Genomic DNA, 23,680 nt, shown 5'->3' on the forward strand with positions numbered 1-23,680 from the left:
CTGGAGGCAAGTGAAACCATAAATTCAAATTCAAATTCGAATTCAAAGTAAACGCTATGCGGGGAGAGCTGTTGGGGAGCGTAAGCTTAGGCTGGAGGGGCAAGCCACAAATTGCTGCACGCCCCAGCTGCCATTTCAACGGAGGCCCAAAAACTGCGAACTGCATCGCAGCATCGGAGCTGAAGTCGAAGTTTGGGGAGAAACCTTTTCCCCTATGCTGGGGCTGGGGCTGGTGCTGGTGCTGGTGCTAGTCATAAAAGTCTCTGACAAAACCGTAAATGCTGCTGCCTTTGTTCATTCGTTCGATTTGATTGACTCGGGAAACCGCCGCGTGCGAAGCTGTCACTCGAAGGCGTCAAATGAGATGTTGGTGGAGGGCTTCGAACACACAGCACAGCACTTAGCACTCCATTCGAATAGCAATGAGTCCGAATGAACGAGTGAATCTCTGTGGTATTCCCATTGACCTATTTGTGGGGCCACAGGTTGATCGAACTTTGGATTTGGGCTGCGTTTTTAGCCAGGAACGGAGTTCAAATTGTGGCCTAGAGTTGGGAAGATACGGAAAAATATGGGGATACAATAGAAAGATATACAGATTGTTTCGCTATAGAGCTATACAGATCTAGGAGATATGAGGATCGAATGAAAAAGAAATGAATAGATAGATCGATAGATTGAAGAGATCATTAGATTGAGCAATCGAAAAGTTCGATTAATAGATGGCCAGCCTTACATAAAGTTATATACAGATATCCGTACATATATTTGCATCGCCTGAAATGTATCCCAAATCCCATGGTGTGAAAACCTGTAACGCCTTTGCCCAGCGAGAGACAGACATTCCTTGGGGCTAATTGAGAACGGAAATGCCTCGTCTAATGTTGTGCAATCGTTGGACTGCCCAACGCCACACAGATACTGTGCTTACTGGTCATATCGCTCGTACCTCCAGCATCCCACAACCCACATACTTAAGTATATTTTATGGCGTAAACCCAAGCTGCTGGTTTGGGGAAAAACTCGCCTCCACCGTTAGACACCGATAGACGGCGGCAGTGGAAGTGGCAGCGGCAGCGGCAGCGGCAGCAACATTGTGTGACAACTTCAAGTTCCTTGAGCCCACATACAGACTATAGACTGCTCTTTGGAGCAGACTCCGTCTCCAACTTCGTCTTGGTCTCCATCTCCATCACCATCTCCGTCGCCGTCGCCATCTCCGTCTTTGTCTCCTTCTTGGTCACGCACTGACCATAAAGCCAAAAGCAAACCCATTCGAACCAAGCCAAAAGCCAAAAGAAACCGAACCGAACCGCACCGAACCGAACCGATCCAAAGTCAGGTGGTGGCCAAATGCAACCGCTGCTGCAAAAGCCAATGAAGATTTATGGCCAGATCCAAAAGCAGAGAGCGAGTGCCAGAGTGCCAGAGTGCCAGAGCGGTGGAGCGGGAGAGCGAGCGACGACTCTTTTGCTTGAGCAAAACATGTCATTTTTATTTTATTGCCCAAAAATGGTTACAAATGCAGGGGCTCGAGAGCCCCAGAGCCGCAGAGCCGCAGCCACAATAACTCTTTTTCGTATTTCGGATTCTGCCGAGATTTGTGCGTGACCAAAGTTATGGCCAGAGTGTGGACGGAATGGGATAGTATGGTACGGTATGGGATGGGATGGGATGGGAGTGGGATTCCGCCATCGGATCGGGCAATGCGGATTCGCAGCAGAAATATGTGGAAAGCAGCGGTGAAAAGTCTCGTCTCGTCTCGTCTCCACAAAAGCGGAGGAGATGCGTCCGCAGCAAGGTCGTTAGTGTTAGGCATGGAGCCAGGGGATTACCGCATTCGACAGCAGCAAGAGCAGCGGTTCGTCGCAGCAGATCCTCAGATCCCTTCCCAGAGATCTGTTTATTCTTTCTCCTCTTTCTTTTCTTTTCTTTGGATAATTAACATTTTCCATACGAATGTATTTTGTTTTTTCGTCGGTGCGGTACGTGAGAAAATGTTGAAATCCGAAAGAACTCAAGAACTGCGTGGGCCTCTTCTCTCTCTCACCAGGGGGCAGGTGTCCATTGTAGGGAAGGAAAGGTAGGGGAAGGGAAGGGAGCATTGAAATGCATTCAACGAACGAAACTGCGAAACTCCAGAGATGATTATCTACCCCCCACCCTCCTCCCGGTTTGCTACTGTTTTCGGGAGTGGAATTTAAACGAGAACATAAAACGATTTGTTTTCCTGAGATACGATACACATCTTCCTTCTCCTCCTCCTCCGTGTCCGCGGACACTCGAAGAATCTGGTATTATTACTCCTTGACGTGTGGGGAATACAACAACATTCGTGCATATCTTTCGAATATCAAAAGGCAATTAAATGAGGGAGCAGCCCCCTGGCGGATGGCCCAAACCCAAGCCCATGGAGTGCCCCAAATTTGTCATAAATATACACAAATGTACACAAATCTCGTGATATATGCCCCGGAAAAGTTGCCCATTTGGGTCGCACACACAAATAGGAAATTTTCGCCAGAAAGAAAAGACAGGACAGGACAGCCAAAAAATATGGGTCACTGGGAAAAACCAAGCCCACAAAAACAAAACATAGAAATTAAAGGAAAGGAAAGGAAACCAAAACCAAACCAAACCCCCTGCTGGGCTTGGTTCGGTTCTTCTTGGAGATTGGTTGTGCAATTGCCGAACCCAAGAGCCCAAGAACCCAAGAACACAAGAACCCAAGAGAACCACTTTTCAGGTGGTCAAGTCTTTGATGATCTGGAGTTCTGCTTGTGGTACGGCACTTCAAATGGCATTCAGCTGTCCATTCAGCTGCTCTGATTCCCCCGATAAGATATGAGATAAAAGATAGAAGAGCGAATGCCGAATGTTGATATGCTTTTAACGAAATCCATCCCGCAGTTTGTACAGCCTCAGCTGTTCTCTATCGCACCGCACCGCACCGCATCGTATCCCTTTTTCTTTTATTATTTTTTTGGCATTTTGTTGACTCGTGTTACGCGTCAATTGGCACTTCAATGGTTAGGGAAAACAAAAGGGAAACAGAACTCAGGCAACCCGATACGGGATGGGATGGAGGGGATGGGATGGGGAACTGCAGCCACAGCCGCAGCCATCGCCACGAGTGTCCACTTCAGGTAGCATTCTTCTTCATTTATTTGTTCCTCTGTTCCCCTTTCTATAGATCGATCCGATCCGATCCTCCCGTTTAGAGGGGTTACTTCCTGGCGTAACGGTTTGCTTAATTAGGAATCGATTCATTTCGCTGGGCTGCAGCGGTAGGCGTGTCTTCCCTTTTCCCTCTGCGGTGGTACGTGCCACGCTTAGACGAATAATTTCACATATGCCGCAATAATAATATTTCATCATTCGACGGCAACATATGGCCGCAGATCGCATCCCCTAGGCCTCGGGGAGGGTTGGGTTAGGGTATCGCCTTGGCATATATTCAGGAACTTAACGTTAACGTTAACGTTGATGTTGTATTAGTTTTCCAATTTGGATTATGTGACTTTATTGTAATGCATTATACGCCGAAAGAGATTAACTTTTTGTCCTCTAGTCCTCGGGTATTCTGTTGCGCTAATCCTTTTTTTTATGGCAAATCAATATGGTTGAAAAAGTAATTTGTTGAAGGGGTGTCGTGCTTGATGTACATATAATTGGATGGCATTCATTCACTCGTTCTATTATATGTAGTTCTATCATATTTGAGGCATGCATGGAAGAACAATAGTTCTTTCATTTCCCATTATCCCTTTCATAGTCATACTTTTCTATTACCATGATTCTCCATTAATTATTCCCTGCACTGGTCTTCTATATGGTATGGCGGGGGGTCCTTTGGTCCTTTACCTTGACACTGAACCGCCTTGAACTGCAATCGACAGAGGAAATGTCCTTCCCTTCCTTTCCCCTTTTTTCTATCCAGCGCGCATGCGCCACTAAATTCCCATTTTGAAAATTTCCCCACTTGGACGACGACTCCGTTTACAACACTCTTTGGGGGCTGCAGTCGCAGTCGGGAAAGCCATCTGTACAGCGACGTTTTTTATACGCCGGAGTTTTTCCTTTTTTTTTACAGCTTTTTATATTAGTGCATTTTTGCAATAATTGAGAAACAATATGTGATACTCAGACAGCAGGTGAGGCGGGAACCGAACCCCCAGAACCACAACCACAACCACACCCACACTCACACCGACAACCAGAAACAGCACCACTTCCCTCGTGGTAGACGGTGGTTCATTCACAGGTTCACTCGCCAGACAGGCAGCAAAGAAAATCGATAGGCCACGGGTGTGGGTTGTAGAATGGAACTCGACCAGTAGTACTCGTAGTAATAGTAATAGTATTAGTGGCATAGCCACCCATGGAACAGCGACTAATCTTTGTGTGCTCTCTGGTTTCTCTTCAGGTTATTACACCGCAGAGACACGGTGATGTCTACATCTACAACTGCTCGCCCACATCGTTGCCTGGAGCCGGAACAGGAGTCCGCATATCGCACCAGCAGATCTACAGTAACCAAAGCATCTACCAGAACCTCTCCATGATGTCAGCTGCCCAGCAGAATCAGAACGGTGGCAGTGGCAGTGGCTGTGGCAGTGAGTTCGAGACGTACGACATACCCAAGCCTGCCACGCCCGTGCCGCTGAACTACGACAGTCCCAAGGGGGGACACCCGAGGACACCCACATCGATCTCCGGGCTGGGAGCGCGCTTCGAGTCTCTGAAGAGCGTGGCCGCCTCCATCGAGGAGGAGTCGTACGATGTGCCGCGACCGCTCAACAACAGCAGCCTTCTGCAGCAGCAGATGACGCCGAGCAGCTCGGCCTCCTCCCTGCTGACCAGCGACAGCCTGTCTCTCAGCTTCTCTAGCTCGAACCGCTCCTCGCTGGCCAACATGCCCGACTACGACATCCCGCGCCGCAATCCGCTGCCTGTGCGTCGCACACCCCTTCAGCCGAGTGGCCTGACCTACGACTTCCCCCTGCCGCCGCTGCAGGAGCAGGACCAGCGCCTGACCAGTGCCCAGAGCAACGGCAGCAGCAGTCCGGCCGTTGCCAAGGAGCTGCCTCTGGAGCTGGGCTCCGCCCTCGAGACGCTGGCCAAGCTGCAGTCCCAGACCACGACGGCCATCACACGGCTGCTCAGCTTCGTGGTCCCCGATTGGCGTACCCGTAGCAAGCTGGAGCCGGCCGTCATGGAGCTAAAGCTAGCGGCACTCCGCCTACGCACGGCCCTGCACGATTTGGCCGAATTCGGGGAGGGAGCCCTTGGCAATGCCACGCGCTCGGAGGACCGGAATTTGGCGTTGAAGCTGCGGCCCCTGGTCCGGGCCCTGCGGGACGCTAACAAGCTGATACACGACTCCAGCGAGGCCCTGGATGCCCAGGGCGGCTGGTCCGTGGATGTGCTGGCGCGAAGCGACGAGAAGCATGGCTGCCGGCCGCCAGATTCGCTTGACCAGCTGATGGCCTGCGCCCAGACCCTCACCGAGGACGTTCGCTCTACCACCAGCTTCATCCAAGGAAATGCATCGCTGCTGTTCAAGCGTCAGCTGCCCTCGGAACAGAATGGAGGCAACGGAGCTCCGCCGTCGTCCGGCGATGGATGCAGTCGAGGCAGCGCCGAGTGGCTTGAGGACTACGACTACGTGGCCTTCGAGTCAAAGGATGCAGCAGCCAAGAAGAACCAATCGTTGCGCGAGGCCATTCCCGTCGGCCTAAAGTCGCAGTTCGACACGGTGATCCGGACCGCCGAGAGTACGGCCATGGGAACGACGGGCGGCGTGAGCTCAGTGCCCACTACACCCACGGCACCCACACCCTGCAAGTCGCCGGAGATGACAGACAAGGACAAGAAGCTGGTGCGCTACTACGCCCAGCAGATCTCCACGCACATGGGCAACCTAATGCAGGCGATCGACTCCTTCCTGGAGACCGTGGAGAAGAACCAGCCGCCCAAGTTCTTCATTGCGTACGGGAAATTCGTGGTGGTCAGTGCCCATAACCTGGTGACCATCGGCGACAACGTGCATCGCAACATTTCGAAGGAGGCGCTGCGCGAGAAGATCCTCCACTGCACTAACGGCCTCTCCGATGCCCTGAAGACCTGTGTCCTCAAGTCGAAAAAGGCGGCGGCCCACTTCCCCAGCGGCAGCGCCGTGCAGGAGATGGTCGACTCGGTGGTGCACATCAATACTTTGGCCAGGGAGCTCAAGACGGTGATGCTGCAGGCGGTAAATTTGTCAACGGCAGCCGGCGTGGGAGCTTGAAGAACCGGATCGTCCGCCATCACGGCACAGTATTACGAACTGGTGAAGCTTCACAGTAGCGCTGCCCTGTCCGATCAGTGTCTAGCGATCGCGTAGACTTGCGGCAGCAGAGTCTTCCAGCCTGACAGCGCAATGTTCCTTAACGCTTCGTCTATGCATTATTCCCCCCTGCACAACCATCGAGATGCATCTAGAGATGCAAGTACATCTGAAATTGGCATATCCCCAGCAGACAGAGGCGTCGTCTGTCGCTTTTATTTTGCATTGTGATATTTTTGAGCAAAACATCTGAAAATGCACAGCACCCCAGCAGCAGCCAGCAGCAGACAGCAGCAGCCAGCAGCAGCAACAGCCCTACGATCGCACGATCTCCGCATGAACCCGATTAAAACTATATACGATTTAGATCCTATTTTTAAATAACCATCAGAGTCAGTCGCCTAGTTTTAGTTTCGATTCTGTACATAGTGTTTTTTTTTCATTTTAGCATAAGACTTTTTTTTTTAGATGTCCATCTTGCTAGCCGTAGCCCTAGCCCATCATCCTCCAGCATCAGCATCAGCCCCGCCCCGCTCAAACCCCACGCCATGCGCACAAACAATGTTGTATCAGTGAAGCATTTCAGCGTAGAATACTATTACTATACTATATATTGTATACTCTAGAGATAGTCGTACCACATTATATGTACACATTTACTATATACGTATACATACATACAACACCTAGGCATGTAGGCATATACAACAAGTACATACATAGTCAAAATCTGAAAGATTTACATTCAACATTTTGCATTTGCGCCATGGCAATTTAGTCATCAATATACAAAAATATACACATTAGCAGTAACTACCATTTAAACTGTACGAGCATGTAACAATATGGATAATGCCACATGGTATATGCATGTAGTATGAGTGGAACGAAGGACGGTGTCCGGTCCAAGCTTAAACTATGCAAAGGGAATATAAATATATTAAAACATACACAAAAATTAGTTCTTTTTCATTATTGAGTGGGCATTTTCAAAAGTCCCGCCAACTTCGAGGTACTTCAGGTCCGCCTGCTGTGAGTCCTCGAGATGGTGCGGGAAATTCAGAAGAACACAGCCGATTTGCTGCAACACCGCGATCGTGTAATAAATTGATTCATCAATCAAAGAAAACCATATTTTTAGTGTTGAGGATCCTAGCTATCTAGTAATGTTAAATGACATCAAAATCGATAAGAATTCCGATCATGGACCGGTAAAAACAAAAGTGGATAACGGAGGCTTTCACACTGGCGCTTCTATGGGACTTATATGAAAAAAAAACGGCCAAACTTGTCAACAAACATACCATTTCCCCTTCAAGTGTCGATTTTGGTAGTTAAATGTAGTTGATATGTAGCAAATGTGTATTTTTCGTGTAGTTATTATGTAAAGACATTAATTCAGTGTAAATTGTGGTTGACCGCTTTAGCTTAAACCTTATTTATGAACAATCCAATAAAGATGAGAACTTAAAATTAACTAGTCTTATAGGAAATTAATTTTTCAAACGGATAAAACTATAAGTTTAGAGCTGAAGATGCTAGCTAACTTGTAATATTCAATCGAATATCAAACACGAGCAATATGATGGATCTTGAATAAAAATAAGTCGTCAGTATATTTTGGTATATTTATAAGCGTCAGTCACACTGAACGGTAGTTTTATAAGCCGATTAGAAGTGGAAGAACATCGATGCATCGATGGTAGCATGTTTTCTATCGTTTACTATCGTTGAAAGTGGAAAAACTCAGAAAGTAGATCGTATATTTATTTACGTTTTGTATCTGTCCGAAATTATGCCGGAAGTTGTGTGCTGCAGATGTGGAGCACTCCCGCATAGTTTGCCATATTGCATTGGCGGCACCGGAAGAGAATACCATTGCTTCTGCTGTCTAAAGCCGCCACCGCAGAAGTGCATATATTGCAATGCTTGGCGGGATATAGACCTGACCATGACGCATACTGGCTGTGTCTCGGGACACTTTCATGTTTTTATCTGTACCGAGCCCTGGCCGCCGTTTCCAACCGAAATAGACAACATTCCCGCCGCACGAGGTCATCCTCCAGAGCACCTGATGCCACTATCCTTTGCGGAGGGGGTGCCAGCGTCGACCTTAGATGCTGAATACAATGCTGAAAGCTTTGCATCGGAGCAAGAGGAAACGATTGTTCTTGACGACGAGGCGGAAGTGCCCTCCGATAGCGAGTGGGATATAAAACCCCAACAAAAACCCTTACAAGAGCCAAGTTGGTATTCCGTCCAGCAGATAAAGCAGTGGATCCACTGCATACGGTGCAACAAAGTACGGACGTCAAATGCTGGGTGGATTAAACATGCCCAAAAGTGCGCGCAAGATCCACAAAGGAAAGAAAAGAAATTCTTCATCTACAATCATATCAAAGGATGGTGCAACTACCAGGTGCTGGACAGTCGCTGGGACATTCACAGCGGCCCTAAAAACGGCACTTGCCGCATCTGCCGTGATGCGTGAGTCGATGGAAGTCACAACCTTTTAAATTAATAAACTAACCAATCTCTTCGCTTTTTAGACGGGAAATTGGCGTTCCCCTGCCCTACATGCCAAAGCAACCGTTAAGACCAAACGAGCGAAAGCTGGCCGCGCAGAGATTGCGCAATCGACGCATGAGAAAGATGCGCCGGATGACACGCCTCTACAGTCCCCCACGCAATCCAGAAACATAAAAAGACACGATGGCTTATCCTTAATACGTAAGATAGTTTAAGACAAGACCACAAATGTAAGTATACTTTAAAACTGTACAAAAGATCCAAAGAACGATGTATGCTGTGTACCATGCCGCCTCACGCATCCTTGGCACATCGAAAACCCAGATTTCCGGCTGAGCTGTCTTCGGTGTTTTGCGAACGAGCCGCACAGCGGTAGCGAAAGCAGTACGACTTGTGGCACAAGTAGGAGCCGCCCTTCTTGACGCGATTCGGACTCTCGCTAACGTCGCTCGTGTCCCACAAATCCGCAGTCCATTCCCAGACATTACCCACCATGTTGTAGAGGTCGTACACATTCTGGCGGTATCTGTCCACGGGGCAGGTGCCCTCGTATCCATCGTCAGCCGTGTTGCCATCGGGAAAGTCGCCCTGCCAAATGTTCAGCCAGTGCTGATCCTTGGGCATCAGCTTATTGCCCCAGGGGAAGAGTTTGCGTTGCTTGCCGCCTCGGCAGGCCGCCTCCCACTCTGCTTCGCTGGGCAAACGCTTTCCGGCCCAGGTACAGTAGGCAACAGCATCGCGCCAGGACACATGCACCACGGGATGCTGCTCGAGACCTATGCACAAATGGAAACAGATGTCAAGATGGCTCAAAGGCAATATTTAAAGACATCACCGCTTAGGCTGCTGTCGACGCCGTTGGGATTTCGCCAGCCTACTCCACTGACCTTGTACCACCAGGGTGCACTGGCCACGCGGAAGTCCTCGAGTCGCTTCTGCTCTGCCGCACTGAGCAGGGTTTTGAAGAGAAAACTGTCGCCAAACCGTTCCGCTTCCGTCGTGTATTTGGTGGCCGACACAAACTCTTCAAACTTCGCATTGGACACCTCGTGCTTGTCCAAGTAAAAGTCCTTCAGTTTCACCAACCGCTCGGGCGACTCCCGATCTGCTTGGAAGTGCGGGCTGTCGGTGCCAATGTGTACGCTGCCACCGGGGATCAGGGACATGCCCTCGATCTCGGGCTCCACCTCAACGTCAGCATAGTAGTCGCGATAGTGCTTGTTCGTATTTCGAGCCTGTCGTTGGCACACTTGATCCGACTCTTCCACGACAGTCGCATCCCTCTCCAGCTTGTTGCAGCCGCAATCGCCATTCGTCCCATAAACGAAAATGATCAAAATTATCCAATTACCATGGAATGTTAATGTTTTCATTTTGATTTTCATTTCGACTATATCGATACGCAGTCGATATTTGTGAACTATCGATTAAGAAAAGCATCTATCCCTGGTATCTAAGTATCTAACTTTAAGCGAATAACGGAATTGGCCATAGATGAAATCAATTCAATTTTTTTTTTTCTAGTCAAGTGTTTAATCGTTGTGTAATTACATAAATAAGTATGTGAACGATCGCAAAGGATGGCGGTAAATAAAGACAATTTTGGCACATGGTCGTGTGTTGTAAATGAACAATTGCCACAGAGAAATCCGCTGCGGCAGCACGTCGAAATTAGTTGATGATTTTTAGATTATTTAATTACAAGAAACAGATAAGTCGTATTATATAAACACGGTTGAAAGTAACTAAATCGCCAAACAAAAAAAAGGTAAGTCGTAAGTCTCAACACATTGGAAACAGTACACACAAGTTAAATTGTAGGTTTAAATTAGTTTATGGCGCAATTTGTTGTTAACAAGAACTATGAATGTGTGTGTGTGTTTGTGTGTGCTGCTATGCTTCACTTGGTTTCTCGTGCATCCATGGCCGAAATATGGGCAACGTTGAGGGGTAATGCGTATGCGTGTCCGGCTTTAGCACCGATTCTGGCCACGTGTTGGCATTGGCTGCATCGCCGGAGTTGTTCCGGAATGGATAGGTCGCCAGTACAATGGGCAGCTGCAGCTTGATTTCCTTCTCCATCGACTTGGGCTCGATCACAAAGAACACATCGTAGGATATTTTGATCAAGTGACAGCCGTGCAAATTGGTCGGCGGCAGCGGCGGTACATACAAGCTCTCGTTGTGCCACTCATCCTTCCCACCCGGACGTATCTTTCCGCGCACCAGGACGGCCAGCTCCCGCTTCTCCGTCTGCAGCACCTTGCCGCGCGCCAAGTACTCGATTGTCTGAAAGGAAAGGATTGTCCGAGGAATCAATGCCTGCTGAGCACTGCAGCGTCAAACTGTGGATCTTACCTCTGTGAGGGACGCCTTGGTGCGCTTAATGGACACATTGCTGTAGTTCGAGATGAACGCTGTGACCAGAATGTTCTCCCCGGGCACATAGCCACCGCGATCCAGGGACACTCGGCACTTGATCTGACCTCCGCCCACGCAGACGACGCCGAGCTTGTGCTCCACCTCGCAGGTGAACGGTTGCTGTGCGGAAGGATACGGATACGGATGCCAAGGAACTGCGTGAGTATTATAATCTCTGAATATAGCAAGAGCTACTCACTGCCAAAATCGGTTTCTCCAGGTTCAGGTCGATGGGGTTCATCACTATAAACACCTGGTGGTTCTTGTGTATGATGCCGTTGTTTTCGCGCAGCGCCGCCTTACAGTAGAACTGAATCCAGCCGTAGCGGCCCAGGAACGTCGATGGCAGGCCTAAGGGCAGGCCTAGCTTGAAAGGGAAGCTGTGTATTCCCGGCGAGAGTATGGCCGGACCTCCCTGGTCCACATCGCCGAGCAGTCGCATGCGGAAGTCAATGTAGTTCTCCTTGTCATACGTCCGCTCCTGGCGTCGGCCGTTGCGCACCACGCCCTCCCCCACCACATGGAAGTGCAGTCCCAGCGCCGGCGTCTCATCCTGCAGCTCGATGAGCACACGTCCGGACAAGAACTGGCCGGGAAAGTACAGCAGAGAAGTGTTGTCGAAGATGATCAGGAATTTAAGTAGTTTGCGCGGCATCTTCGCTGCGGATGTGGGTGTGTTGCACTGCGCTCGTGTCTGCTTTCATTCCCCTGTTGCTCCCCGTTGCTCCCAGTTGTGCGTTCCGTTTGTCCCTGGAAATATTCAACGAAATTCAATGTAAAGGAAATTCCATTTCGTGTTTCGTGTTTCGCGTTTGCAATTATTTGGCAACGTCGCGCATGCGTTCAGTTCGGTTTGGCTTTTTTAATGACAACTTATCTGTCATACTTGGCTACGTCTCTGGCTACGAGTACGAGTATTATGTAGGTATGTTTTCTCGGATATTTATGTGGGTAGCGTAGCATCTAGGCGGGGTAGAGGAAGGAGACCAAAACCAGTTTGGTGTAGCCCCTAGAGATGGCTGCGTGTGCGACCATCCAACGCATTGACTTCATGGTACCCCAGAAGCAAGGTCAGTCCATGGAGCATCTCGTGATGCGGATCGTGTCACGGACCCAGCTCTGGGGCCAAAGTCAAGTATGTACATCTTGGCCAAAACCGTAAGCTGCAACAGCCACAACAGCCATAACCGGGGATTTGAGCCACTTTGGTGCATTGCTTGGCGACAATACTCGTAAATTGTGAATTGGGAAATCGAGAGGAAATTGACGTAATTTGCTCATGGGAAGCCAAGCCACAGCCGCAGCCAAAGCTCTTTGTTGTCGGCCAATCTACATCCGATTGCTGCCTCTTAAAGCGTTGTGGGTGCACCCAAAAAAATAATGATTATTGCTCGCTTTATGAGCGTACATACGTACTTTTATACACACACAAAGGTATTTTTTGTTTGCCAGACCGGAGAATCGATCCAAACCGATCAGAAACGATCCGTTCAGTCCCGAAGTTCAATTGAGCGCGCAGTCACTTGGCTAGATCTAAACCGCGCACGCTGACGTTTGTTTAGCGACTGAAGCAGTCGTCATCGGTTCATGCACCAGACCTCGCCTGTGGCTGTGGCTGTGGCTATAGCTATGGCTGAAAAAGCCAAACAACTTGTTTTGAGCGCGTTTTTGTGAGCAACTGCTGGCAACGAGAGATTCAGCTGGAGCTGGGAGATGGGAGATGGAGCTTCAGGCCAGATGCCAGATGTCGTAATATGCCACTGAGTAGCCTCGCAGCTTTTGATTTTATTATTGTTACTGGTTCCCATAACAACATTATATATATACATATATATATGTATATATAGGCGGATATAAAGGATAGGATACGATTAATGTTACGCCTTTCTTTGTGTGGCAGGATGCCTGCCCCAGCCAGACCGACCGTCTGCATGTTCACCTGTGCCTGACCGAAACAATGACGACCCCCAGAGGATGGAATGGAATTCGATACGGGGGAACCCTTAGAACATTTCACATGCTGCCGCCGCCGCCACTTCCAGCTTTGTTTGCAATTGATCCAAGCCAGTTTCCACAAATGGAATGCCTCAGCCGACGACACTGGCGACTTACGACACAGCGCACTGATTTTTGGTGAGTTATTCAAATTCATATTGAATTGATCCGCTCGATTACAAGAGCAATTCGCTAATCAAATTTGGTAATACTCGTAGACACTTCGCACTCATGGAGCCAAACGGCCGGCCAGGCCAGGCCAGGCCAGGCAGGTGTTGCGTCGTCGTACTCTGACAAGTACGTAGCCTTATTTAGCAGCTAAATGGGTTTTGGACTTGGATTTGGATTTGGATTTGGTCGCACCTACAAAATGCTTGACTTAAAGGCTTCGCAAGACAGACACGAAGAGACACCAAGCCTGTGCAGGCTGTACATACTCGCGTACAGTGCAGTACAGTACATGCACATGTACATGTGTATGGTGTATGCAATGCACATAAATGCATTAAGTGGCACACATTTATGCATTATGCATGCAATTCATACCGGTTTAGTGTTGTTTTTAGGTATCCAAATCGAAGAACCTCAACTGTAACGTAACTCATGAAAATGAAAGGCCAAAAGCCAAGCCAAAGCCAAGCCAAAGCCAAGCCAAAGCCAAGCCAACTATCAAAAGAAAACACAAATCGCACTGGCTACAGAAATTGAATCGACAAATGGGCTAGCAGCCAGTGCGGCATTATACACTTACGAGTATACATTATAGGCACCATAGATCCTTTGATTTGATCATGTATCAGTAGAGTAGTCCGCTCAACTTCGGTGGAAACCTGCCCAAACTACTGTAGACATATTTGGACAGATTAGAGAGTTGTAGAAAGAGCTTTCCATTAAGAGGTTTTTGTAGTCTAAATTGGCTGAGAATTGTGGACTTAATGACCCCAACAATAACCACGAAAGATGGACGGAGATACGTACATACCTGCAGACGAAGACGAAGACGAATACGAATACGAAAACGAAAGATTTCCCAGTCTGCGGTCTAAACTGTACAGAGTATTCGGAAATTAGTTTACTTCTGACTAGAGTGGAGTGGTGTGGTGTGGTGTGGTGTGGAGTGCTATGGAGTGAAGTAAAGACAGAGACGTCTATACTTGTTTGGACTGAAATGATAATCGACTAGCTGCTGGGCTGCCGGGGTTTTGGATAGCCAGCAATTAAGTCCGGTGGAGTTACAGTGGAGGTTCAGTAGTGTTTTGCTGCTCCACAGGCACCCAGGTCTCTGGATCTGAATCTGAATCTGAATCTGAGTCTCGGCTTCGTTTATCGCTTTGTTACAGCCACACTCTTCAATTGGGTTGAGTATACGCGTACACTCGTAATTATAGTAAAACTCTGTCTTTCATAATAGAGTAGCGAAAGCAAAGCAAAGCCAGGCCCAGGCCCAGGCCTAGGCACAGGTTCGGTTCGGCTCGGCTCAGCTTGGACTGGCTGGCGGCCAAGAATATCTCTGCATAGCATCAACTACTCTCGTACAAGGGGAGTGGCCGGGACAAGTTATAAAACTTACCCACGATACCGTAAAATTCAAAGAGAAAAACAAAAAGTGTTTCTTCATACAAGCCACTCGCATCGCACACTCCACTGTTAGTCGGAGCCACAGTAAGAGCAGACGCAGCCACAGCCACAGCCACAGAGCGGCAGTCCCGGAGTTAACATGGTGTCTTGCTTGCCACACAGGCCACTGTGTGGTGTGTGTTTGTGTGTGTTTTGGCCACTGTTAGCGCTGCTCTTGGCTTCTTTTGCCAACCGAGCGCCACTTCGTTTGGACAGGTCTCTGGTCCGCTCTTACTTGCTGGATGGAGTTTCTTTTTAAGCTCGGCGCTCGTCCGCGTCGTGCCTCAGTTGTAGCGATGACGTTGAGCTCGCTGGTAAGCCATATTCCCGCAGAGGGAATTCCGCCGTCGACCGTCGAGCGTCGACCGTCGAGAGACAGGTGTAACGCGAGAAAGTTGAAACTGTAACACAACACAACACAGCACAAAAACTGTGTTGCACGCTCGTGTAATCGTACTCTTACTGGTACTCCGTCTCCATCTCCATCTACATGAGTCATCATCGGTGTGTGGTGTGGTGTGGCACTTACACGGTGCATGGTGGCACATGTAACGGAGAGAAGAGACACCGCGAGAACCGCGCGCGCAGTGGCTTGTTCTAGTTTGTTAGCGATCTTGTCAGCAGAAATGTACACATGTTATGAGCGGCGACACTGCGGATTGTCGAGAGATTTGCATAATTGCCTAATTAGAGATCTTGACACGTTGTTAACAGCCAAAGAGAGCGAGCGTCCAGCTCTGGCGGCTGGAACGGAGTCTATTTTTGTTCGAGTGGAGAAGAGCAGTGAAGAGAAGAGAATAACTGTTAGCCCATTCTCAGTCGGAGTGGTGATCGGGGGAGAGTGGGGAGTGGAAAGTGGAGCTGTGGAACTGTGCTGTGGTCAAAGGGGAAGGGTATCTCAAAAGAGTTGCTGCATAAATTATATGTAACAAATGTTTTCGTCGCTTTGTGCAAAACCGTTAAATGCTCGCCCCGTCTTATACAATAAGTTATTTGCATATGTATATTGTTATACGCCGGACCGGACGGGACGGGATGGGATGATAGCAACTAACCCACTTCTCTGTTGTGTGCCATTTCCACAGAATGCCAGCAGACACAATGCAGACCACTGACCAGGCAACGGTTGCACGGTTCGACTACCAGAAGACGATGCCCGCTCTAGAGGACGACGCTGCGGGGGAGGATATAGAATCGGTCTCGTCGATGGCGGACAATCTGTCGATTTGGATTGATGGCGAGGAGCACTGGATATCGGGCGTGGATGGGAGCACAACCTGCGCGGATCTAATCTGCGCATTGCTCAGCTACCAAGACGATCCGCAGGAAGCAGGACCGCCAAATGCAAATCCCCTGAAGCCAACGGCGAACATCAAACATCCCCCGCCAGCGATGCAGGAGTACGCGATTGTGCAGAAGCAGCGGCACTACGAGGAGTACCTGGATGGCAGTGCCAGACTCTTTGATGTTATCAGCAACCGTCATGCCTCGCCAAAGGAGGAAGTAAGCGGAGGCAGACCAAGCGACTTAAATTCGACTTTGTTCACCCTCTCGATATTTCCCCCTAGTGTCAGCTCCAGCTACGCCATTTAGCCACTTCATCGGCGAGCAAACACACCCCGACAACGGACAAGGACAGTGGAATGGGCAGTCCCGTGGACAGTTCTCGTAGCATGCGTTTTCGAAGAAGGGGAAAGCACAAGGTGCTGCCCTCTCCCAAGCTGCCGATGGCACCAGATCACTGGGGGGGAGAGGGCAGAGCCAACAACCCCAAGCAACCAAAGAGAAGCCGGAAATTGCAGCAGAGGAACTACCACATGACTCCGAACGAGAGTCTGCTGACCATCATTCTGGCCCAGGACGAAACTATCCTCCAGCAGATGTCCATGTTGCAGTAAGTTATGCGCAAGTTATCAGGAAGTTCCTTTTGGAAATGTCCATTTTATATTTTATATCCTCCTCCGAATCCTCCTCCCGAAGCGAAAAAGATCGACAAATTTTGAAAATCGAAGAGGAGAAGCATCGAGTGCGTGAACGGGAGTTGGGTAAGAACTATCTGCTCGAGACGTACTTGAAGGACTTGGACGAGCCGCAGGACAATAGCCCTACTATAGAAGAAGTCGATGCTGATGAGCCAGACGCAGAGGATGTTCCATTATGTACAGGTAACAGGCGTTCTGTAAATATCAGCTATCAAAACTGCTATTTAATGGAATTCTATTCACAGAAGATGATTATAGAGCGGACACTGCTTGGACGCCAAACGATGCCGAGGTCAACGACGAGATCCGAGTGTACTGGCTGGAAAAAATTCATGCCGTGAACAAACAGCTCCAGCGGGAGGAGGAGCTGCTCCTGAGTCTGCACGCCAAGGTGCGTAGGCATCAGGTGAAGCGGGCGTATCAGACAAAGAGTGAGGTGATGCTGCAAATCGATCGACTCGATACAGAGCTGTCGACACAGGTAGCGGATATCCACCGAGTGGAACGGAAATTATTCACGGCCAACGAGCAGCTAAAAGCCAAGCTGGGAGTGCTCGAATGTTTGGGTCGCGAATTCGAGACAACAGTAGCCGTTGCCGGCAATGATACTCATAAAGAACCCACAGCCCCAGCTACAGACACAGAAGCCGTCGACACCAGCGAAGAGGTCACCGAGGCAGCCAAAGTGGCGAAATTAATCCAATCTTCAATGCGTGACGTAGATGATCTCCGTATGTCCGTTAAATTGCCTCCAGTATTAGAAGCAGGGGGAAATCACAGAAACACAAACCGCAACCACAATCGCTGCCTGTCCCCCCAGGAATTGGCCGAAAAGAACTTGAATGTTCGACATGTGGCCGAAAAGGGCTTAGCGAAGCAGATGTTTACCACGAGCAGAATGGGACACACCCTCACCCCTACCTCACCAGCAGCAGTGGATGCCTACAGTGGAGGAGAGATTGGACCCATAGGAGCAGTCGCACCGGATAAGATCTATGCAAATCCACTGAGATCAGCGCTAGATCTACAGCACTTGGGCACCCTCGTCTAGATTGAGATTGAGGTGAGCGACTGGAGGGGGGTGGAGAGAAGTGACGGGTGGAGAATCGGGGGTGCAATCCATTTAAGAATCTCGTGTAACGTATTTTGAACATCCGTACCAAATTGTTGTCAACTAACCAAATAGAGATTTGATGTTTTGTTAATGTTTAAACACAATTGTTCTGTGTCCGTGTTGTGTATGTGCATGGATGAATTGTTTTCGTGGGGCATGGGCACTAAGCACAAAAATAAAGCCAAAATGCAGGTAGGCGGACACCGACTTAACCTATTTATATTTATGTTTTACTAGACTTCTTCAACTGCTGCATGAAGCCCGCATTGGGTTGGATGCAGGGCCGCCAGGACTTGACCAGGTTGTAGGCATCCTCGTAGCACATGTCCCGCCGCTGCATCAAGTAGCCAATGACAACAGAGGCAGACCGCGAGACGCCCGCGTTGCAGTGGACTAGAATGCAGCCGCGGGCCTGGCGAGCCTCCTCGATGAAGTCTATGGAGACGGGCAGCACATACCGCAGCAGATCCGTTTCGGGCAGATCCAGACAGGGTAAGTACTTGCACGTGACTGACGTTGGTAGCTCGATACTGGGGGTTTCTATGCCAACGCTGAGGATATGCGTCAGCTTGAACTTCAATATATTTTCCGTACTGACGGCATCTTGGGAGCCCAGATAGAGGAATTCACTGAGAATGCACGCGGGCACGGCGTCTGGTTTTGTGTCCACGACAAAGCCATACTGTCGTGCCTCCAGCTGTTGGGGGGTCGTGGTTGCTCCGTCCTCGCTTCCAGAGGACCTACGCCGCTCAACAAAACGGGCGCCGGTGGGTGTGGTGACGACGGTGGTTGTGGGCCTTAGATTGGCCAGCCGCTTCTGCAGCTCATACAGCAGTATCATGACTAGGGCTTAGCTTAGTTGTCCGTATTAAGTGTATCTCTGTAGTGCACACGGCACAGGTAAAGTCCGCAGGCTGGCGCTGGAACTACTCGGGAATCCCACGAGTGCTTGGAAGGTATGGTCAGCATCTGGTAGATGCACTTCTCGTCAATGCGGTCGCTGCCTAGGGAAAGCAGCGACCCTACAATACGTCTCACTTGCTTGTAGAGAAACGATTTGGCCTTGATCTCTATGTCCCAATAGTCGTATGTTTCCGCAGCCAGAGTGGCGTTCGATGGCAGGGCAAGCGTTCGGCCAGGTCGTATATTGATCTCGTCGATTTTGCGCAGGGTGAACATGGGATGGTCACGGCTGAGGCTCTTCTGCCGGCTGACGCTCATGAATGTGCGAAAGTCGTGCACGCCGATGAACATGCGAGCCGCGTTTCGGATGCGTTCAATGTCGAAGGTCGGGGCCCTGTGGGGAAAAAGGAATGGTCAGCGAACGGCAGGCAAACTGTGCAGGCAGAAAACTATACAGTAAAAAATAACAGCGATCAATTTCCTCCACGGGGACAAATGCCTCGAATCCTTTGTTCCGAAGCTTCCCGTCGTCGAACAGGGGTTTACGCGCGACGGCAAAGCGATACAAGTAGGTTCTCCCTATGGCGTGGTAGCGACAATGGAAGGTATCTGGCACCACCTGGCTGCTGAGCACGCGGATGGGAAGGCGCTGCTTGTCCAGAGTCCTATTGAGAACTCCCGTCAGCGTTGTGGTATCATATGGTTGGCCATCACGGCGCGCCAAGTCCACGTGCACCGTCGAGTGCAGGGCATGAACACCCGCGTCTGTGCTGGGAATGAATTTGATTAGCAGATCACAATAGCCATTTGGCCTTGAGGCACTTACCGACTGGACAGCACCGTTTGTATCTCGTTGGTGGGATGAAAAACTCTTAGTGCCAGCTCCAAGCAGCCTTGAACTGAATTGGTGTCCAGACTCTGTTGCTCCAACTTGTTTATGGTCTTCTGTATACCACTGCATGAATGAATAGTGGTCGTTCATAGCTATATTTGGGATCTAGTTAACAAATTGCTCACCGAAAAGTTGTGCCTATGTATGAAATATTGAGTAAATATCTGTGCATTTTCCTACCACCACCCACATAACACCCACATACAGAAAGAGATGGTCGAAAACAGCTGTTCGCGATGTATCGATACTCTATCGATAAGAGGTAAATACAATTCGCCACAAATTGTGCAACAGTTCACTTACATTTTACAGTCATTCAAAAAGTTATTCAATAGTTTGACGTCAGAGCAAAATTTAACTAAACAAGACTAAATATTATATCCTTGGGACAATCTCTCAGAGCTTGTATCTTTCTATCGATACTGCATATATCGATATTGTGTCAAGCAAGCGAGGCAGGTTCTCTCATAAAAAAGTTTTGTAATAAAAAAAACCAAATCAAAAATTTTGCATTGGCAAAGCCGGTTCATTAGAAAATTGCTCCGTATCTTTTTTTTCGCTATTTGTACCAAATTCAGCGCGGAAGTGTTCCCTCGTCAAAAAGCAGAAGCAGAACTAATCAAAAACATAATGGACGGAGCTCTTTCACGAACTGAGAATACGGAGGTGAATAGTTGGATTAAATTTGGCATGCGGCTGGGAGTTAGTGCTGCCGTGCATCCGTTTGAGTACTCCAAGACGCTGATTCAGCTGGGATATGAGCCGATTGCTGCCATTCCCAGCACGTCGTGGACTGGCAAACCAATCCTGAAGCTGCCGAACATTTTTCAATACAGTGGGTACAAAGTTCTCGCTTGCCGGTCAAGATTGATATCGCTCTTACCTTTGCAGCCGGTCACATCAAGAGAATTGATGGGTTCTATGGCTGCTATCGTGGCCTGGCACCTAAGCTGGTTGGATCCGTTGTGGCGATGGTGGTGAGCGAGCGGGTGGTCGAAAAACTGGGACTGAACTCTTTGGAGGAATCCAAGGATGACACAGATATGTCTGAGGAAGACGAGTAAGTGTTAATTTACAAATATTCTTCAGCTCCCATCTGATTAGTTGTCTCATTTGTTTGTTTCAGGTATGCTCAATTCAAGCTACATCTGAAGCATGATATTGTGATGGCTGTGAGTGGAATCGTCGCGTCGCATCCTTTCCACGTGATCTCGGTGCGGATGATGGCCCAGTTTATTGGCCGCGAGACTCTGTATCGTTCCATAGCCGGTTCGATTGCGGAGATCTGGAAGACTGAGGGAATTGGTGGCTTCTTTGCTGGTCTGGTGCCCAAGCTCTTGGCCGAGGTTGCCTGTCTGGTTCTCACTAGCTCCACGATCTATATTTTAAACAAATATTTGATCAAGGACAAGCTGACTAGGCAGTACAACTCTGGCATGATGCAATTTGGCTATTCAAGTCTGCTGTATCCTATGCTAGTGGTTTCCACTTGCTCGGCTGTGAGTGGGTCGCGTCTGATGGCTGGGCAACCGCCCATCATGCCCGTCTACGCTAATTGGGTAGATTGCTGGAACGATCTGCAGGCCCGTAAGGAGCTTAAGCGGGGCGGCTCTCTCCTTTGGCGGTAAGTTTAAATCGAATTGACAACAGCTTTATTACTAATGGCCCCAACACAACCCTTTTTTTTAGCTCTCAAATTAAACGTTCTCCCAGCATTTCGACTGGCTTTGTGCCTTTGCCCACAATAGCTCGTTATCAATAAACACCATAGCAAACGTAATGACTATACGACGAGAACAGGCTCTGGAGTCCCCCCATCAACTGCCAAACACGCCTAGCGTTGTTTGCCTTTGCATTTTAATAGTCCCACGAAGACGATGAGGTCCAACCGAAGACAACCGCATTTGATTTACTGCGACAAATCCAATTATACATCTACATATGTTGAAGTGTGTGCATTCCCATCGGGGTCGCTTAGCCTTACGTTCTATCTATCCTCGCATTGTATCCATTTATTTATCCGCATCCCAATATCTCCAAATTCTCTAAAGCGAAACAGTTTTCCCAAATCCTACAGACTGCGCATTACCCTTGTTACTGTTTTATTGCGACAGTGTTTAAAATAAATACACCCAAAGAGCGGATAAATAGCCAAACATTTCACAGATTAATTTTTCTACATTTTTCATTTGTTTATTTACAAAATAAGGTTTACTCAGAGGACATCAACCACTAAAAAAATTAATGTTTTAAATTGTACGAAGCTGGAAATGTAAATGTAAAATGTTCATCGATTGACAGGGCTTTCCCGATCATGAAAAGACATGCCGCACCCCGATCGGCTGCCGTATAGAAGATATGTAGTGCGCAGGAAAAACCACTATTTGAATGAAATCTTCGGAAGGCACCATAGATATAGTTACATCATTAAATTTGGCAAAAATCGGCCTCGTTTTCGAAGTCGAGATTTTGATGCCGTTCGACAGTCTGGATCCTCCCGATCCTGGGCGAGCTGGTCTTTCACCGATCTGGCCCTATTTGAAATTTGGCAAAAATCGGCCTCGTTTTCGAAGTCGAGATTTTGATGCGGTTCGACAGTCTGGATCCTCCCGATCCTGGGAGAGTTGGTCTTTCACCGATCTGGCCCTATTTGTCTGAGATATATCCGTCTGAAGATTTGGATTTGCGTATCCTTAAAATACTGGTTTCTTCTGAACGCTATATCTCGTCTATTTGTGGGCCGATCGGGTCGCGGCATGTCTGTCCGTGATCGGAAGAGTCCTGCCAATCGACTGCCATCAGAAAAAGGAACATCCATTTTTTCACGATTTTCGCAAAAAATCATGATGGTTACATCATTAAATTTGGCAAAAATCGGCCTCGTTTTCGAAGTCGAGATTTTGATGCCGTTCGACAGTCTGGATCCTCCCGATCCTGGGAGAGTTGGTCTTTCACCGATCTGGCCCTATTTGTCTGAGATATAGCCGTCTGAAGATTTGGATTTGCGTATCCTTAAAATACTGGTTTCTTCTGAACGCTATATCTCGTCTATTTGTGGGCCGATCGGGTCGCGGCATGTCTGTCCGTGATCGGAAGAGTCCTGCCAATCGACTGCCATCAGAAAAAGGAACATCCATTTTTTCACGATTTTCGCAAAAAATCATGATGGTTACATCATTAAATTTGGCAAAAATCGGCCTCGTTTTCGAAGTCGAGATTTTGATGCCGTTCGACAGTCTGGATCCTCCCGATCCTGGGAGAGTTGGTCTTTCACCGATCTGGCCCTATTTGTCTGAGATATATCCGTCTGAAGATTTGGATTTGCGTATCCTTAAAATACTGGTTTCTTCTGAACGCTGTATCTCGTCTATTTGTGGGCCGATCGGGTCGCGGCATGTCTGTCCGTGATCGGAAGAGTCCTGCCAATCGACTGCCATCAGAAAAAGGAACATCCATTTTTTCACGATTTTCGCAAAAAATCATGATGGTTACATCATTAAATTTGGCAAAAATCGGCCTCGTTTTCGAAGTCGAGATTTTGATGCCGTTCGACAGTCTGGATCCTCCCGATCCTGGGAGAGTTGGTCTTTCACCGATCTGGCCCTATTTGTCTGAGATATAGCCGTCTGAAGATTTGGATTTGCGTATCCTTAAAATACTGGTTTCTTCTGAACGCTGTATCTCGTCTATTTGTGGGCCGATCGGGTCGCGGCATGTCTGTCCGTGATCGGAAGAGTCCTGCCAATCGACTGCCATCAGAAAAAGGAACATCCATTTTTTCACGATTTTCGCAAAAAATCATCATGGTACATCATTAAATTTGGCAAAAATCGGCCTCGTTTTCGAAGTCGAGATTTTGATGCCGTTCGACAGTCTGGATCCTCCCGATCCTGGGAGAG

At 48.6% G+C, this 23,680-nt stretch overlaps 7 protein-coding genes across 14 annotated transcripts in view; 3 read left to right on the forward strand and 4 right to left on the reverse strand.

Moving 5' to 3' along the window:
* The window catches only part of LOC108152588 (breast cancer anti-estrogen resistance protein 1), a 39,197-nt gene extending 31,894 nt beyond the window's left edge, over positions 1 to 7,303 (forward strand). The window contains exons 1-2 of one of the 3 annotated variants that reach the window (XM_017282037.2): positions 4,041 to 4,154; positions 4,427 to 7,301. In XM_017282037.2, the coding sequence (XP_017137526.1) occupies positions 4,562 to 6,289 (1,728 nt within the window). In that variant the 5' untranslated portion in view covers positions 4,041 to 4,154; positions 4,427 to 4,561 and the 3' untranslated portion in view covers positions 6,290 to 7,301. Of the gene's footprint in view, positions 1 to 4,040; positions 4,155 to 4,426 lie in introns of those variants that run through there. The other 2 variants (XM_017282035.2, XM_017282036.2) reach the window with 2 other exon arrangements.
* Positions 7,304 to 9,045: 1,742 nt separating this feature from the next.
* On the reverse strand, positions 9,046 to 10,260 carry LOC108151929 (formylglycine-generating enzyme). The gene is made up of 2 exons (XM_017280854.1): positions 9,693 to 10,260; positions 9,046 to 9,633 (listed from the first exon to the last, which is right to left on the reverse strand). Exons 1-2 carry the CDS (start codon positions 10,240 to 10,242, stop codon positions 9,152 to 9,154), a joined length of 1,032 nt encoding a protein of 343 aa, XP_017136343.1. The 5' UTR covers positions 10,243 to 10,260; the 3' UTR covers positions 9,046 to 9,151.
* A 272-nt stretch (positions 10,261 to 10,532) lies between these two features.
* LOC108151928 (arrestin domain-containing protein 4) lies at positions 10,533 to 11,949 on the reverse strand. Its single transcript, XM_033386383.1, has 3 exons — positions 11,478 to 11,949; positions 11,216 to 11,398; positions 10,533 to 11,146 (listed from the first exon to the last, which is right to left on the reverse strand). Exons 1-3 carry the CDS (start codon positions 11,931 to 11,933, stop codon positions 10,751 to 10,753), a joined length of 1,035 nt encoding a protein of 344 aa, XP_033242274.1. The 5' UTR covers positions 11,934 to 11,949; the 3' UTR covers positions 10,533 to 10,750.
* LOC108151926 lies at positions 10,537 to 18,305 on the forward strand. 6 transcript variants are annotated; one of them, XM_033386381.1, is made up of 8 exons: positions 12,028 to 12,203; positions 13,179 to 13,411; positions 13,492 to 13,570; positions 15,976 to 16,393; positions 16,459 to 16,784; positions 16,871 to 17,055; positions 17,118 to 17,935; positions 18,224 to 18,305. In XM_033386381.1, exons 2-7 carry the CDS (start codon positions 13,258 to 13,260, stop codon positions 17,921 to 17,923), a joined length of 1,968 nt encoding a protein of 655 aa, XP_033242272.1. In that variant the 5' UTR covers positions 12,028 to 12,203; positions 13,179 to 13,257; the 3' UTR covers positions 17,924 to 17,935; positions 18,224 to 18,305. The 6 variants fall into 6 exon arrangements, with proteins under 6 accessions (XP_017136335.1, XP_017136336.1, XP_033242272.1 ...); XM_017280846.2 differs by lacking the exons at positions 12,028 to 12,203; positions 18,224 to 18,305 and adding an exon at positions 10,537 to 10,625 and having other exon boundaries at positions 17,118 to 18,202; XM_017280847.2 differs by lacking the exon at positions 18,224 to 18,305 and having other exon boundaries at positions 11,459 to 12,203; positions 17,118 to 18,202.
* Positions 18,078 to 18,851, reverse strand: LOC108151933 (dual specificity protein phosphatase 19). The gene has a single exon (XM_017280858.2). It carries the CDS (start codon positions 18,825 to 18,827, stop codon positions 18,210 to 18,212), a length of 618 nt encoding a protein of 205 aa, XP_017136347.1. The 5' UTR covers positions 18,828 to 18,851; the 3' UTR covers positions 18,078 to 18,209.
* Positions 18,819 to 20,013, reverse strand: LOC108151932 (tRNA pseudouridine synthase-like 1). The gene is made up of 4 exons (XM_017280857.2): positions 19,907 to 20,013; positions 19,716 to 19,844; positions 19,345 to 19,659; positions 18,819 to 19,283 (listed from the first exon to the last, which is right to left on the reverse strand). Exons 1-4 carry the CDS (start codon positions 19,951 to 19,953, stop codon positions 18,842 to 18,844), a joined length of 933 nt encoding a protein of 310 aa, XP_017136346.1. The 5' UTR covers positions 19,954 to 20,013; the 3' UTR covers positions 18,819 to 18,841.
* Positions 20,014 to 20,196: 183 nt separating this feature from the next.
* LOC108151930 (mitochondrial carrier homolog 2) lies at positions 20,197 to 21,952 on the forward strand. The gene is made up of 4 exons (XM_017280855.2): positions 20,197 to 20,616; positions 20,673 to 20,841; positions 20,908 to 21,405; positions 21,471 to 21,952. The coding sequence occupies exons 1-4, from the start codon at positions 20,412 to 20,414 to the stop codon at positions 21,541 to 21,543; spliced, it is 945 nt and encodes a 314-aa protein (XP_017136344.1). The 5' UTR covers positions 20,197 to 20,411; the 3' UTR covers positions 21,544 to 21,952.
* Positions 21,953 to 23,680: the final 1,728 nt, after the last annotated feature.

This window comes from Drosophila miranda, chromosome XR (genome assembly GCF_003369915.1).
Source record: "Drosophila miranda strain MSH22 chromosome XR, D.miranda_PacBio2.1, whole genome shotgun sequence".
Classification (NCBI taxonomy): Eukaryota; Metazoa; Arthropoda; class Insecta; order Diptera; family Drosophilidae; genus Drosophila; species Drosophila miranda.